The sequence below is a fragment of the Perognathus longimembris genome, chromosome 26, assembly GCF_023159225.1.
Source record: "Perognathus longimembris pacificus isolate PPM17 chromosome 26, ASM2315922v1, whole genome shotgun sequence".
NCBI classification, from domain to species: Eukaryota; Metazoa; Chordata; class Mammalia; order Rodentia; family Heteromyidae; genus Perognathus; species Perognathus longimembris.
This window is the reverse complement of record NC_063186.1, coordinates 3,787,045-3,802,850: the sequence shown is the minus strand read 5'-3', so window position 1 is coordinate 3,802,850 and position 15,806 is coordinate 3,787,045. Positions and strand designations below refer to the sequence as shown.

General features: G+C 62.1%; 2 protein-coding genes and 1 long non-coding RNA gene across 5 annotated transcripts in view; 2 read left to right on the top strand and 1 right to left on the bottom strand.

Annotated features, from left to right (window-relative positions):
- Positions 1 to 6,420, top strand: part of Armc8 (armadillo repeat containing 8) — a 41,536-nt gene extending 35,116 nt beyond the window's left edge. For all 3 annotated transcript variants that reach the window (XM_048334976.1, XM_048334975.1, XM_048334977.1), the window contains 6 exons: positions 954 to 1,103; positions 2,387 to 2,482; positions 3,136 to 3,231; positions 3,589 to 3,661; positions 4,613 to 4,706; positions 5,700 to 6,420. In XM_048334976.1, coding sequence (XP_048190933.1) covers positions 954 to 1,103; positions 2,387 to 2,482; positions 3,136 to 3,231; positions 3,589 to 3,661; positions 4,613 to 4,706; positions 5,700 to 5,733 — 543 coding nt within the window. In that variant the 3' untranslated portion in view covers positions 5,734 to 6,420. The remainder of the gene's footprint in view (positions 1 to 953; positions 1,104 to 2,386; positions 2,483 to 3,135; positions 3,232 to 3,588; positions 3,662 to 4,612; positions 4,707 to 5,699) is intronic.
- Positions 6,421 to 6,886: 466 nt separating this feature from the next.
- Positions 6,887 to 8,337, top strand: LOC125342674. The gene is made up of 3 exons (XR_007209258.1): positions 6,887 to 6,931; positions 7,216 to 7,270; positions 8,120 to 8,337. It is a non-coding gene; the product is annotated as an uncharacterized LOC125342674 (long non-coding RNA).
- Positions 8,338 to 8,728: 391 nt separating this feature from the next.
- Nme9 (NME/NM23 family member 9) lies at positions 8,729 to 15,502 on the bottom strand. The gene is made up of 12 exons (XM_048334445.1): positions 15,308 to 15,502; positions 15,122 to 15,250; positions 14,404 to 14,461; positions 14,181 to 14,284; positions 13,995 to 14,066; positions 13,715 to 13,831; positions 12,782 to 12,854; positions 11,942 to 12,024; positions 11,659 to 11,751; positions 10,370 to 10,524; positions 9,506 to 9,645; positions 8,729 to 8,802 (listed from the first exon to the last, which is right to left on the bottom strand). Exons 1-12 carry the CDS (start codon positions 15,500 to 15,502, stop codon positions 8,729 to 8,731), a joined length of 1,293 nt encoding a protein of 430 aa, XP_048190402.1.
- Between the last annotated feature and the right edge of the window lie 304 nt (positions 15,503 to 15,806).

Genomic DNA, 15,806 nt, shown 5'->3' with positions numbered 1-15,806 from the left:
GCTGGTGTTTCCTCTGCTTTTACCATGACATTCGGAAATAAAAAGCAAAGCAGCTCCCGGCCACGCGGGGTCACTGTGGGCGGAACACACCTGCTCCCCCGGGGGCGCGTCCTCCGTGAAGGGCCCAGCCCTGCAGCACCTAGCATAGCGCTGTGAACACCGTGGGCGCTCTCGCCACTGTCAAATGAACGGACCGCTGCTCCTTTCCACCCAGAAGAAGGGAGAACCGAGAACTGTCTATCGTCAGATAGGCATTCCTAGCCATAGTCTTACTCACAAAGCAAGGAGTGAGCAAGCTGCTGGTAACTCAGGCCTAGCTACTCAGGAGACCTGAGGATCAAAGTTCGAAGCTAGCCCGGGAATGAAAGTCCGTAAGACTCTGACCTCTAATAAGCTACCAGCAAACTGTAGCTCACGCGGTGGAGAGCTAGCCCTGAGTGAAAAAGCTCAAGCCCAAGGACCGGCGTTAGACCGGAAAACTCTAATAAGTCGATTTGATGGTTATTCGGGGATCTTCAGACCTTCAGATGCCCCTGGGGGGAGGGCGGGCATTTAGACTCCTGGCCCACAGGAGTGTGTAAGTCCAGGGCTGGGCAGGTGGCTGAGCGGTACAGGGCTCGCCTAGCACGCACAAAGCCCTGGGTTCCATTCCTCGGCACCACACAGAGAAAAAGCCAGAAGTGGCGCTGTGGCTCAAGAGGTAGAGTGCTCGCCTTGAGCAGAAAGAAGCCGGGGACAGTGCCCAGGCCCTGAGTTCAAGCCCCAGGACTGGCAAAAATTGAAGAAAAATAACAAAAGTGTGTAGTCCACTAGCAGAAACTCAGGGCAGTGTGGCCCACACCAAAGGCCTTTGTCTCCCTGCTGCTTGTGGTTTAAAAAGTGTCAGTTACTATGCAATCTCATTTACTAAGTCACTGTAGACATGATTCTTGCAACTTCTTCAATCCTTTCAGAATATGGCATTTCAGGCTGAACAAAAAATAAAAGCCGATATTTTACGAAGCTTGAGTACTGAACAGCTCTTCCGGTTATTATCAGATTCCGACTTGAACGTGCTGATGAAGACCCTGGGACTCCTTCGGAATCTCCTCTCCACTCGGCCCGTAAGTAACGCCCCCCCCCCCCACATCCCCCTCCACCCCCCCTCCCCCGTCCAACACCCTGCTCCCCTCCGCCTGCAAGCGCGGGCGACGGCCATCTTCCCAGCCGCTCTGGGAGCTACAGGGCACCGTCTGGGTCCCCATGAAGCTCACCCACCGCCCCGCGCTCCTGCCCGGCTCTCTCTCCTCCCTCGCCAGCCTTCCCACCTTATTCTGAACCTGCCTTGCCCATCAGCATGGCTCTTCTTCTCCGCCCCAGTTCCCACCTCTGAGGCGTCTGCTTGCCTGTCGAGCATTCTTCTTAAGGCTGTTTCATAGGCACCCCTCCTCCCCTCCTCCCCCCCAGTGATGGGCTGGACCTCAGAAGGCGTGTTTGTCGCTGAGTGAGTTCCTGGCTGAGCGGGAGGGCCACACACCTAGCTACGGCATGCATTGTGTTGTGTCTGTCCGTCTGTCTGTGGGCCGTGGGCCTGGGCGCGTTCCCTCGGCTCCTCCGCTCAGGGCTAGCACTGTAGCGCTCTGAGCCACAGCCCCCCTTCTGGCGTTCTGGTGGTTCTTTGGAGGCAGCAGTCTCATGGACTGTCCCGCCCGGGCTGGCTCTGAACCGCGATCCTCAGACCGCAGGCTCCTGAGTCGCTTGGATGACGGGCGCGAGTCGCCGTCCGCAGCCTTCAGGTAGACGCAGAAACACGCCTGCTCCCTTCAGGGGCCTCGCTGCTCCTTGAGTCCTCGGCATGCATCGGTGCCTGCCCCAGGGTGCAGGACAGGATTCATAAAGCCACACCGCATTTCCCCCCTGCCGCCCCCCAATCCGTTTTTGTGTGGCTTTTATTTGGGGCCTTGAAGACCTTACGAGGGATTTGGTTCCGTACTCTATTGGGCCAAGTCACACTATTATATATGAAGGTGAAATGTGGCTTCAAGCTACACTAAACCTTGAGGTTTTAATTTTTTTTGGCCAGTCCTGGGCCTTGGACTCGGGGCCTGAGCACTGTCCCTGGCTTCTTCCCGCTCAAGGCTAGCGCTCTGCCACTTGAGCCACAGCGCCGCCTCTGGCCGTTGTCTGTATATGTGGTGCTGGGGAATCGAACCCAGGGCCTCATGTGTGCGAGGCGAGCGCTCTTGCCACTAGGCCACATCCCCAGCCCCGCCATCTGGTCTTGCATGGCAGAGCGCGGTGCTCGGAGCGGCCGTGCCTCCGGTCGCTGCGCTTCCGGAAGGTTCTCTCCCCAGCCTTTTCCCTGTGTTTCCCAGATGATCACCACGCTCTCCCCGTTGTTTTGCAGCATATAGATAAAATAATGAGCACGCACGGGAAGCAAATCATGCAGGCCGTCACGCTGATCCTGGAGGGGGAGCACAACATCGAGGTGAAGGAGCAGGTACGCCCCGTCCCGTCCCGTCCCCCCTCGCGCGGAAACTCCCCCGGGCAGGCTCCGGCCCTCCTCAGCCCGCGGTGGACGCCGGGCGGGTGTGATCACTGCGGTCCCCCGGGGTGCGGGAGGGAGAAAGCCAGGTGTTGAGAGGAGCTCAGGCGCTCCCCCGCCCTCCCCCGCCCTCCCCCCCCTCCCGTCCCCCGCCCTCCCCCCACCCTCCCCCGTCCTCCCCCGCCCTCCCCCGCCCTCCCCCGCCCTCCCCCGTCCTCCCCGCCCTCCCCCCGCCCTCCCCCCGCCCTCCCCCCCTCCCCCGTCCTCCCCCGCCCTCCCCCGCCCTCCCCCCACCCTCCCCCGTCCTCCCCGCCCTCCCCCCCTCCCCCGCCCTCCCCCGCCCTCCCCGCCCTCCCCCGCCCTCCCCGCCCTCCCCCGCCCTCCCCCGCCCTCCCCCGCCCTCCCCCCACCCTCCCCCGTCCTCCCCGCCCTCCCCCCCTCCCCCGTCCTCCCCGCCCTCCCCCGTCCTTCTTTCCCGTGGCCGCTGGGGTGGGACCTCAGCCCGGCACCTGCTCAGCGGTTGCTCTGCCACCCGGGCCTCCCCCCCCCCACCATCCATCCTGCCCTCCTTCGCGCCGCCCTCACCCCTGGCCGCGTGTTCTTTCCAGACACTGTGCATCCTAGCCAACATCGCCGACGGCACGACCGCCAAAGAGCTGATCATGAGCAACGACGACATCCTGCAGAAAATCAAGTATTACATGGTGAGCGCGCGCGCGCACGCGCACGCACACACGCACGCGCGCACGCACGCGCGCACGCACGCAGCGTCAGGGGGCCGACCCCGGTGTGCGCGCGCACGCGATGAGCCCCGGTGTGATGGAGGCACCGTCGGGGCGGGGCGGGGCGGGGCGTCTCCGCGGGGGGGAGAGCGAGGTTGCTGGGTGCGGGGGGGGGGGGGGGGGGGGGGTCGGGTCCGGGGCCCCCTGGCCGCCACGCCCGGCCCCGACAGCGACAGGTGGTAACCGACGGCCCCTCACGCGTGGAGGCTCAGCCCTCGGGAAAGCCCGGCGCCGGCACCCACCGTGCGGCCTCCCCCCCCCCCCCCCCCGCACCCACAGGGCCACGCGCACGTCAAGCTGCAGCTGGCGGCCATGTTCTGCGTCTCCAACCTCATATGGAACGAGGAGGAAGGTAAGAGACCCGTGAGATCTGCTCCGCATCGGATGATGGGGGGAGAGCCACGCCGGGCGGGCGGCCGGGGCCCCCCGAACCCCTCCCCGGGCGGGAGCCCTCGGGCTGCCTGGGGCCGGCTTCTTACAGCCCCCCGCGAGAGTCGGCGAGGGCGGCCTGAGCCGAGCTGCAGCCCGGGGTCCCGAGCGCGAGAGGAGGGCGAGGGGCGGGGAGGGCGGGCCTTCGCTCGTCTGCGTCCCACCAGGCCCACCGAACCCCGCTCTCGGGGTGGACTCTGGGCGCAGGGGCCTCCGCGCCCCCGGGCCGACCCAGGGCACCCCGGAGCGGGCTCTCTAGCCAGGCCTAGGGTCTGGCAGGCTGGGTCGGGGGGCGGGGGGCTGCACGAGGGGGTCTCCAGGTCCCTCAGCCGGGGAGGTGGGCTCCCGAGCCGCGAGGCGCACCCCGGGGCTCACGGAGTCCCTACATCCGGCACCAAGCTGACCTCGCCCACGGGCCCGGAGACGGAACAAGCAGCATCTGGATTGTGCCAAGAGGGGGGGGGAGGGGGAGGAGAGTAGAAACGGGGGGGGGCACACAAGACCCTTGGGAGTAGGAAGCTGCTGGGATGTGGCTGGCCTGGTGCCACGCGGAGGAGCCTGACCATGCCCTTGACCTGGAGCCCGGGACGGGCTCCCGGACGGAGAGCCGAGACGCGTGGAGCGCGTGGAGCAGCGTGGAGTCCGGGAGAGGCGGGGGGTGGGATTGCAGGTTCAGAGCTGGAGAGCGGCCCAAATGTAGAGCCCTTTCCTAGCAGGCACGAACGCGGCGTTCAGTCCTCAGTGCTGCACGAGAAAGGGCCCGGGAGGGCGGGAGGGAGGGGGCGGGAGGGAGGGAGCGAGCGATCCAGTCGCCCCGGGGCAGGGGGAGGCTCGAGCCGAGCTCGCTGGTAACCTGACGGTGCTCTTCTTCCAGGTTCCCAGGAGCGGCAGGATAAATTACGAGACATGGGCATTGTCGACATCCTGCATAAACTGAGTCAGTCCCCGGACTCCAACCTTTGCGACAAGTGAGTAGCAGTGGCAGAGGGCCTCAGTTTACCTGGGCGGTGTGAAACTCCTGTAGGAAAGGTTTGAGTTGGCTTTTCCATGGACCGGCCGTTTGATTTGAGTGAGAGAAGTAATTAGGAGATTATGATAGCGTCTGGTTTTGCCGGTGGTGTCTGGAGAAAGTCCAGAAGCCGCTTGACTGTCAAAATAGAAATGCAGCGGACCCGCCGGGACGCAGAAAAGACTAATCCCGAAAATACCCACCGGCTCAAACCCACGGAGCGTTCCTTGGGAATCGCTGTCTTCCAAGAGCTCACTCACCGTTCCCAGCCCGAGCCCCAGCTCACCTCACAATCCTCCCAAGCGCTCCCCCTAGCCGGGTGCACCCCTCCGAACAGCCCTGACATAGAGCCCTCCCTCCCTCCCGCCTCACAGCCGATGCCCTCAGTCCAGCACCCCCACCACTGCCTTGGCCCTGGAGGCAGAGTGGTGAGGAACTTGGCAGAGGCCTGTCCGGGGTAGCCTTTTGTTTCTCTGACTTGGGGGAGGAGAGCCCATTTGTAAAAGCCGCCTTCCCAATCCACACTGGCATCCCCTTGAGAACGCACCCAGCTCGTGACAGACCCCCCTTATAAAAGAGGCCACTGCCATGGACCAGCGCGGGCTGTCAGGTGTTCTCTCCGCCAGTCACCATGACAACCCGCGTCCCACCGTGACTGGGTGCGAGGAGGCGTTCCACCCACGAGACAGCCCCACGCCACCGGCCCCCTCCACAGCCCTTCTCCTGGTCAGCTCTCCTCCTCTCCCAGCACCCCCAAGCCCCGAGTGACCTCCCCTAGTGCTGACACACCACTAAGGAGTTCCGCCCTCCACACGCGTGACGCCACGACCCCTAGCCACGGCGGCCGACCGGGCTTCGAGGCTGGCTTCCCCAGGTCCCCCCGGAGGTCGGCCACCCTCACGGTGCCTCCTCGAGTACTGAGATGGTGGTAACGCCAACTTTGTGATTTCAGGGCAAAGACCGCGCTGCAGCAGTACCTGGCGTGATGGGGGCGCCCCGGCCCGCCCCGCCCCGGCCGCGTCCCTCGTCCTTGCCCGAGGACGCGCAGGACTAGCCTCGTCTGATTCCTTCTATTTGCACAAGTCACCTTGGACTGCAGGGAGCTGTTTTGCAAAAGCAATTTCGTAGGCTTAGGTCTCAATTCATCTTGAGAACTGGTTTTTGGTTTGTTTGTTGTTGTTTTTATTTTGAGGTAGTATATCCCTCAGAGGATACTACCTTTCATTTTTGGTTTGGTTTGGTTTTTCTGAGCTACCTGGACTCTTTATTAGAACAATCAATCATTTTCCTTTGGACCTACAATTTTTTGCCTATGCTGCAGCCACTTTGTGGGTGGGAATGAGTGTGCGCGTGCGTCCGCGTGTGTCCGTGCGTGTGCGTGCGTGTGCGTGCGTGTGCGCGTGGGAGTCAGGACCGAGTGGATGTGTGGGTGAGGGATACCTCAGATTTTTTTCTTTTCTTATTTTGTGTGAAAATCTCTTTTCTACAGATTTTCCAGGGTTTAAGCATTGCTTGCTGTATAAAAGAAAATAACAAAAACTTTACTGAATTATATACAGTTTGAATGAAATGTTATTTTAAAACAAAACAATTGTTTAGTGTTCCATAAAAGTTTATGTTGAATTTTGGTCAGATGAATATTTGTAAGTAAAAAATATATATATATATATGCATTTCTGAACCTCAACTTAGATTTTCTTAATAAATACACACAAAAATCACAGGGGGAAAACTTGGCTGTAGCTGGCCTGGGTACCGGGCTCGGGCCTCGGTGCTGTGCGCAGGCGCAGAGGATCCCCTCCCCCCCCTGCATCCTATCACCATGGCATCCTCGGCGTGCGCAGGCGCAGAGCGCGCGCCCCATCCGGTCACCATGGCATCCTCGGCGTGCGCAGGCGCAGGGCCTCCCCGCACCCCGTCGCCACGTTCTCGGGTGTCCCGAGTCGGAAGGACAGGGTGGAGCGAGCAGGACCCCAGGAGGGAAGGCCCCGCGGGCTGACGGTGGGCCTGGAGCGCGTGGGCCGCGTGGGCCGCGCCGAGCCCTGCCGTCGGCCCGGGGAGCGGCCGGGAAGCTCGGGAGGGGCTGCAGCCGCTCGGCCCCGCGCGCTGGGGCGCCGAGAGCCTGTCCCGCGTGAAGATGACGCCCTGGGGTGGACCGACGGACGGCGGAGCACCTTCCCCGGGGTGAGTGAAGACGGCGCCTTTCCGCCGGGCCCCTCTGCACCCCTTCGCTGGACCCCAGCCCCAGCGTGCGGGGAGCTGTGTGCCCCCCTCCCCCCGCCGCCAGCCCTGGGGGGCCGGGCCCACCAAAGCACCCCCTCTCCCACACACACGCGCTCTTTGGGAGGCTTACGGTGGTGGACTGTGAGTGAATGCTCTTACGATGTATTTGCTGCAACGTCTCCTGTTCTCAGCGGGACCCTCCAGGAGTCAGCCATTGTCCGCACTGTTTTGTTTTTATTTTTCAGGATATTACTGATTTTAAAGAAACTTGGATTGTACGCAGATCACAAGAGTGCTAACGTAAGAAAGCCGGTTTATCTGGGGATTAAACCTTATTTAGGGCCCACTTCTTAACATGGGGGGGGGAATACCCTTGGTTGGCATTTGGAATACAAAACTCTCAGGTGTTGGTATTGGAAATGACCGGGCAAATATCCAGAAACCAAGGATGCTTTGCCGAGACCATGGTGAACCTCGCTAGCGTTGAGTGGAGGCCCGGTGGACGGCCGCCGACCCTTCCGCTGGAGAAGCCCTGCCCGTGCGCGTGAACAGGGCTGGAGAGAAGTGCTTCGTGGGGTTGTTTTTCTCTTCTGATCTGAGTGACGGGGGCTGTGCGCGTTGCCCCGGCGCTGGGCGGGAGCGGTGTGTGGGCAGCAGGGAGACGGTGCGAGGAGGGGCAGGACCGCCAGGAAGCGAGTGTGTTTCCCACATGTCTGGATCGTTGGGATCCGTTAGCTCACACTTGGTGGCTTTTCCCCAGGAATCTGCAAGCAGGGTGGTGGGGGGGGGTGGAGGGGGGTTCCTCTCTTCCTGGCGCCTGAACACAGCAGACCCTTTGCAGACTCCCAGCTTCCCAGAGGGGGGACCCCTTCCTCCTTCCTCTCCCCTCGGGTGTGTACCCCTTGCTGCCACCTTCTGCCAGCTTGGACTTCATTAACGGGGTGAGCCACACGGTCGCTCTCGGGGACACGGGGGCCCTTGCGCGAGGAGGGGCCTGGGAGGGAGACGGGGGGTGGGGGCTGGCAAGGAGGGGAGTTGAGGGAAGCCCCAACACCTTGTCACCTAGGGCGGGACTGCTTCCGTGTTCCGCCCCTCGCGGGGACCTTCCCCGGTGACAGAGCAGACACTGAAGGGAGTTTTTTTTTCCAGGTCGCAGGACTGACTCCCGGAACACAATGGGCACGCGAGGAAGGTGTTGCCGCGGGTGTTTCCTTCCTGGTGTGGAACACACGGGGACGCAGCCCTTCCCCTTGGTGAGAGCAGAAGAGGCCCGGGGTTGGCGAACTTAACCAGAGCAAGGACACACTGGAAAGGGGGTGTCGCTGGGTGTGTGCGGAGGTGTCCTCCGTCTCTTCGAGGAAGAACTCGGGGGCCGTGGCTGAGTCAACAATTCAGTGAAGGATCCCTGGACCCCCCCCCCACCAGGGACGCGGGGTCTTTCTTTTCTTTAGGGGAGCGGGGGGGGGGGTCAGTCACGGAGCTTGAACTTGGCCTGGGAGCTATCCTGGCACTGGGCTTGAAGCTGGCCTGGGCGGAGGAGGCCCTGTCCTGCCCCGTCACCGCTGCCTTCGCAGAGCGTGCCGCCCCGCGCCCACTGGTGACTGTCACGCCCAGAGGCCACGCTCGCTCGTCCTTTCTCCCGTTTAATAAGTCTGGGAAGCGTAGACGGTTGTTTTTATTGCCCACAAAGGACAGCGAAGCCACGTCTCGCCCTCGGGCTCCTTCCCCGACGTGGTGGGAGGCTCTGCGGCCTTGCCCCTACTCACAGGCCTGGGGGAGCGGCCCGGGGTCCCCGTCCACGTCCTCGGGGCCCGCCGCGGGGGGCTCAGCGCCTGCGGGGTGACGGATGCTCAGTAGCATTTCATAAACAGCCACAGCCCAGGCCTCCTGCCCGCCCCCCCTCCCCCCAAGGAAACAGAGCCACCCCCCCCCCCCAGCCTCGAGGGAGGAGTCGGGCCGGGAGAAGCAGCACTGGGGGCTTCCTATGTTTGTTAGGGGGGAGAAGTTAAACATTTCCAAAGAGGAATGGCATTTATCCGGCACTTCAGGTGTCATCACGCAAGCCCGGTGGCTCCCGCCCCTGGCCTCGCCCTCAGGAAGCTGCCATCTGAAGGTGACAGGTCACGGTCAGCCCGGGCGGGAACGTCCGTGACACTCCATCGCCAGTGAATCACCCCAAAAGCCACACGCGGAGCTGGGGCTCAAACGGTAGAGCACCAGCCTTGGCTGAAAAAGGCAGCCCGAGAGAATCAGGACTGAGTTCCAAGATACGGAAAACTCAGTCATCGATGTCGCTCGAGCTGCTGGAGGCCCCGCGTTTTCAAAACAAGACAAAGTGCCCAGGTTAAATAGTGGGGAGCACAGTTCCTCTGGGCCTGGGCTTTGGTACAGACCGCGCGGGTCCCGGTGGCTCAGACCGCGCGGGTCCCGCTGGCTCAGACCGCGTGGGTCCCGGTGGCTCAGACCGCGTGGGTCCCGGTGGCTCAGACCGCGCGGGTCCCGCTGGCTCAGACCGCGTGGGTCCCGGTGGCTTACCCCGCAGGGCTTCCGTGTCCTCCTTGTCTGGAAACTTGAAGTTGGGGAAGAGCAAGGCCAGCTCTCTGCCGGCGTCTTCCCGGTCCCAGCTCCCATGCACGGCATTGAACGGCATTTCTGTGCCGTACTGAGCCCGGAGACTGGCGACATGGTCCAAATATAAAAAATGAAAAAATAATGAGTGTTTGGTTCGGCCTTCTACCAATATGGTTACCGGCTGTCCATGAGCGCCCAGCGTTTCTGTGGAACCGCTTTCTCTTTGTAGGAAAAAACTGACCCCCCAAACAGCACAGAAGGCCAGCTCTGAAAGCTGGAGTGGGGCGAGGGCCACGGGCCTCGTGGCTTTCCACCACAGCCTCGCGGGGGAAGGGCTCTGCGGGGCCCAGGCTGACTTAAGTGGGGGGACTTCCCCCCACCAATGCCGACCGCAGATCGGAACGGCCGGACACTGGCAGCTCCCGCCTGTCATCCTACTGAGGAGACTGAGGTTGGAGGGCCGTGGTTCAAAGCCGGCCTGGGCGGGGAAGTCTGTGACACTCTTATTCCTAATGAACTTCCAGAAAACCAGAAGTGGAGCTGTGGCTCAAGATGGTAGAGCGCTTCAGCCTTGAGTGCAAGAGCTAGGGACGGCCAGCGCCCAGGCTGCGTGACAAAACAGCCCACCCGACTGCACGGGACCAGGACGGGTCCTTGGACTCCTCAGTTCCCCGTGCATTGGGGGGGGGGGGGGAACGGCTCACAGAGCTGAGGAGCGAGGCGCATGCGTGTCCAGTGCGTCCGGCTGGACGGGATGCCGAGCTGTCAGGGGCCCCCGGGCTGCCCAGCGTGGACGGCGGAAGTGGAAGGGGTCCCCGTCGACGTCACCTTTCGGGTTGCTCCCTCCTGGCCACGTCCGGGTCGCGGGGTCCCACGAGGCCCCTCCAGGCACCGACCACGTCCTGGGCGGCCTCCGCCCCGGTGAGGATCAGGAGGCGGCTGGGCCCGCTGCACATGTGCTGGACCAGCGTCTCGAAGGCCTCCTGGACACGGAAGGGGCGGTGACCCGGGGCTCGGCAAGCCCGACCCCCCACACCCCGCAGTGGCAGAGTCAGAGACTCGTACGATAGGGAAATCCCACGGTGGCTGGGTTGCCGAGTGGAAGGTTGAGACCTTTAGTTAGTTATCGCCCTTCTTCCTCTTCAAGAAACACTGTTCCGCTTTCCCTTTGGGGAACAGCCATTCGGGCCCGGTTTGGCTGATTGTTATTCCCCCCCCCCAACCCACCCCTGATAGATAGATGGCTGATTGTTATTCCCCCCCAACCCACCCCTGATAGATAGATGGCGCTGACACCCAAGCCCGCCCAGCCAGACTCCCCAGTAGATGAGTCTCGTGTTGTCAGTGGGGGGGGGGGGGGTTTACTTAGGGGCTGAGCCTGAGCCTTTGGTTTCTGAGATTTCTGAACCGTCCCTGGCTTGTCTTTTGCCCACGCCCTTGTCTAGGGCCTTCAGTCTTCCTTAATTCTGGGTATTGTGGCGTCTCGTTCTCATCAACCTTTCATTTCATTACTAAACACCTTTTCTTGCAAGTTTCATTCATTCGCTTATCCCCGGTCGTGGGGATTGAGCTCAGGGCTTCACACTCGCTAGGTAAGTGCTCTGACTCGAGCCATGATTTCCAGTCCTTCAGCTTTGAGTGTCATGGTTTTTTTTGGTCCGTTGTGGGGCTTGAACTCAGGGCCTGGACGCTGTCCCTGACGCTCTTTTGCTCAAGGCTAGCGCTCTACCACTTGGAGCTACAGCTCCACGTCTGGTTTTCTGGTGGTTCATTGGACGTAAGAGTCTCACGGACTTTCCTGCCCAGGCTGCCTTTGAACTGTGATCTCAGCTTCCGGAGAAGCTCAGATTACAGATGTGAGCCGCCGGCTAGCCGGCTAGTTTGCTTTTCATCAGGACCTTGTGCAGACTTCGGCTAGGCTGGCCTTGGACAGAGATTCTCCTGTCTCTACTTCCGGAGTACCTGGGGGGTGACGGGTCACCACACCTGACCCTTTCAGCCAGAGGTCATGACCACTTCCTGTTCACTCTCCTGCCCCTCACTAACTTCCCACACGACTGCCAGTGGACACGCGGAAAGCACAGCTGGTGAATGGACGCGAGCAGAGAGCTAGACACCTCTCCAGCCCTGCGGTGGTAGAAAAGTCGCATTTCTGTCTCTGTCAGAACTCTCTCTTCATTTGCCACAATGTCGAACCCGGCTTCCAGGATCTGTAAAACACACGTTGAGTCTGCTGTAAGGTAGATCAAGTCCAGGTTTCTGTCCCAGTCAGAGCTACCATCTCTAGTTCTTTGACTGGAAGCAGAGGGGGTCCCCCACCACCACCCCCTTTTCCAGTGTCCCCTTCCCTCCCTAGCTACCAGAGAGGCCTTGAGGACCGGTGCAGAGCAAGTCTCTCACCTTCATGACGATTTCATCCGCCTTCCCGTGGCCCACGGCGTCTGGTTTAATGATTGCCAGGGTGCAGGTCTGCTCCACAGACACTGAGGGGGGGGGGGATAAGATGTCAGCCGCTGGTGCTAGAGACACCGGGAGGCCGCACGCCTCTCTGCCAGGCTCCAGGCTCCGTGGCTCCGTGGCTCCGAGCACGCAGGCTGGCTCTCCCTGCCCGCCCCCTCCCCTGGCTTCCGACGGGGGCCCTGCGGGTCTGGAGTCGGGTGGAGTCTGGTCTGAGCCGGGCTTGGCCTGCCGCGTCCGCCTGGCTGAGAGGAGGAGAGGCCGACGGGGGAGGGCATGGCTCACGCCCCTCCTCCTGGTCACTCCGGAGGCTCAGATCTGAGGATCGCAGTTCAAAGCCAGCCCAGAGAGAAAAGTCCGTGGGACTCGTGTTTCCAGAGGACCAGCAAAAAGGCAGAAAGGAGGTGCGGTTCAAGTGGCAGAGCGCCAGCCTTTGGCGAAAAAGCTAAGAGACAGTGGTCAGGCCCTGAGTTCGAGCCCCGGGACTGGCGCCAAAAAATCAAATCAAGCAAGCAAGCAATTTGATTTTGCTCTAGGGATGTGCCCCCCAGAGCCTTCTGCGTGTGGGCAAGCGCTCTGCCATTGAGCTGGTGACATGTGACCGGCATTTCACAGTGGGGGATCAGTGGACTCAAGGTGTTCCGAGACCAGGTATTTGGAGACAAAAGATTGCGTGGACTCGATCCTCTCGGGGTTCAGATTGCTCAATAGCCTGGTATATATCATGGGTACAGAAACCACATCAAGTCTGAGTGTGCCTTCCTCACTCGCCCAACAACTCACCCACGTCTTCCTCTCCGCCAGCCTCGCCCTGCGGAAGCCATTCATCTTCGTCAGGAAGAGCCTCGTCTTTAATCTAGTACGAGTGGATCGTGAGCAGAGGTAGTTAGCCGCGTCAGAACCCCGCAGAAAGGACCAGAAAAGGGGGCCAGGCATTTCCTGGTACTCGGGAGGCCGAGGTCTAAAGATCACGTTTTGAAGACAGCTGGGCAGGAAAATCTGAGTGTAAAGGACTCAAAGACAGAACAGAAGGAAAGCGGAGATGCAGATTCTGAGTATCTTGGAGACTTTACAAGATCCTTCTTAGTAGCTGGGTCAAGTTAGAAAACAGAGAAATGGGGCTGGGAAGGTGGCTTAGTGGTAGAGCGCTCGCCTAGCACGCATGGAGCCCTGGGTTCGATTCCTCAGGACCACATACACAGAAAAAGCCGGAAGGGGCGCTGCGGCTCAAGTGGCAGAGTGCTAGCCTTGAGCAAAACGAAGTTCAGAGACAGTGCCCAGGACCTGAGTTCAAGGCCCAGGACTGGCAAAAAAAAAAAAGAAAACAGGGAAATGAATGAGGATTGTAAATTTCACATTCTGCTTCTCTTCATGAGCACTAGAGGCTAAAGGAAAAGAGGAGACGTGTTGGCGAGAAGATAAAAGCATTCCAGGGCAGATACATGCTATGTGAGCGGCTCCTCCATCCAGAGAAGCAGAGAGCTGAGGCACACGGAACGTGTCCACTGCTGATCCCTTCAGTTAAACGGGGGGCTTGGCTGCTGTCAAGTTGACTATGACGCCAGGCCACTCGGGAGACGGGGATGCAGTGGGTCGCTGTTGGAGGCCACGTGAGAAGCCCACGAGACCTCCTCCCAACCATTAGTTGGGCTCGGTGATACACACCCGTCACCCCGGCTCCCCCGCCCCGCGCCGGGGGGGCCTGAGCTCACGCACCGCCTTGCGCTCCCCGCCGCCGGCCAGCACCCGCTTCTCGGCCTCCAGCTGCTCCAGGATGGTTTTCTGCAGGAGAGGGGCGTTCGCGCCCCTGACCACGGCCACCAGCTCCCCCCCCTGCAAAGCCGCGGGACGCGCACACCTGACGGCCCTTCCTCCGGAGGCGAGGAGGAGGATGGGGGGGGGGGGTTGTGCAACTGTGCCCAGGCCCCAAGGTCTCCCCCCCCCCACCCATCCAGGCCCGCCGCCGCCCTCCTCCCCCAGTCGGAATCGCGCTTACGGCGTAGAACAGAAAGGTGGGCTCACACCTGCCCCGGTACTGCTCCAGCACGTCCAGACGGTCCGCCTCTGCCTGGAGACATCAGCCCTCCGCCCGGTTGCGATCTGCACGGGCAGCGCCCGCTTGCCGCCCCTCTAACGGTCTCTCCCCGTGGCGGGGTGCGTGGTGGGGTGCCCGGGGTCTTACCAGGGCGAAATGCAGAAGGTCCAGCCCCACCTCCATGCTCATCTTCTGGAAGAGGCCCAGCATGGGCTTGCAGGGCCCGCACCAGCCCTGGTGCACGTCCACCACTGCGAGGGCGAGAGCCGGGGTGCTCAGGCGACGCCCGCTGCTCCCGTCGGGGCTCAGCTCGTCGCCTCCCCGGCCGGGCCCGTGGGTAGCATCGGCAGTCGCCGTGACCGCAGCTCACCCGTGAGTCCTTTGGCGCTGAGCACTTCTTCCCAAAGTTCCGGGGTGCTGATGTGAACCTGAAGCCAGAGGTTCGAACCTTAGGTCACCGAGACCGTGTCAGACATTTCCTCCAGGTCTTCCTCTCTCTCCTTCCTACTGCCACCCCCCCCCCCCCAAAGAACTACTCACCTAAGAACATGCCTGTCATCCTATCGACTCAGAAGGGCTGAAATCTGAGGCCCTGGGGTTCAAGGCCAGCCCCGGGTGAGAACCCCTGTGAGACTGTTACCTCCAGCCTCTCGGGTACGGACACGGGACGCTGTGCTGGCCTGTCCTCTCCTCCGTGTGCGTGTGCGTGTGTGCGTGTGTGTGTGTGTGTGTCCAAGTCCTGTGGTTTCTATCACCACTGGAAGCAAGAGAGCCCTGGCCCAGTTTGGTTTGTGCAAATTGAAGTAGGAAAAGTCGGTCCGCCCGGGGGGCTTGAGATCATGGTCGTTTTCACTTGAGGATAGAAGGATATAAAGTTGGGCTGGGAACGTGGCCTAGTGGTAGAGCGCTTGCCTCGTGTACACGAGGCCCTGGGTTCGATTCCCCAGCACCACATATAGAGAAAACGGCCAGAGGTGGCGCTGTGGCTCAGGTGGGAAAGCAGCTCAGGGGCAGCGCCCCGAGTTCAAACCCCGGGACTGGCCTCAGGAGAGGAAAGGAAGACTTTCCACTTTTCACCCGGCCCCCACCTGCTCCTCACCGCCCCGCCGGCCCCCCAGCCTCACACCGAGGGCCGCGAGCCCGCAGCACCCCCGGAATCGGAATCCCACCTGCAGGGCAAGCTCCTTCTTCTTGCTGCCCATGGCGGAGCCTTGTGCCTGGGGGGGCGGGTGGGGGGGAGATTGGGGGTTCAGAGAGCAGACCCTCCTTCAGACGGAGCCCCCGAACCTCCCCTCAAAGCGCCCCGGGGGAAACGGAGGCCCCGCGCGCCCTTCCCGCAGGTAACCGATCAGCGCGGCCGCGGGCCTGCGGTTGCCCTGGCAACGCCGGGCCGCGGCGCGGCGCGAGCCCCGCCCACGCCGGGCCTCGGCCAATGGCGGGAGGGCGCGCCGGGGCAGCCAGGCGCTCATTGGACGAGGCGCGTGTCCGTCTGCGTGGTGCCCTTCCCGGCCTTCCCGGCCTCGGCGCCCCCCACCCCCCGCCAGGCGCCCCCCCCCCCAAGCCGGGCCTGCGGGGGTCCCGGGAGCCGCGGGATGCTCGGGAGTCATGCCCGCCGTCCCGGCTGCTCAGGAGGTTGGCACCCGAGGACCGCGGTTCAAAGTCAACCCGGACGGGACGAGCCATGGAATAAAAGCTGTAAGTTGGCGGGGCGCCCGGGGCTCCTGCCTGTCACGGGGGGGGGGGGGGGCAGAAAGCGCCCCAGGACGCCCTGAG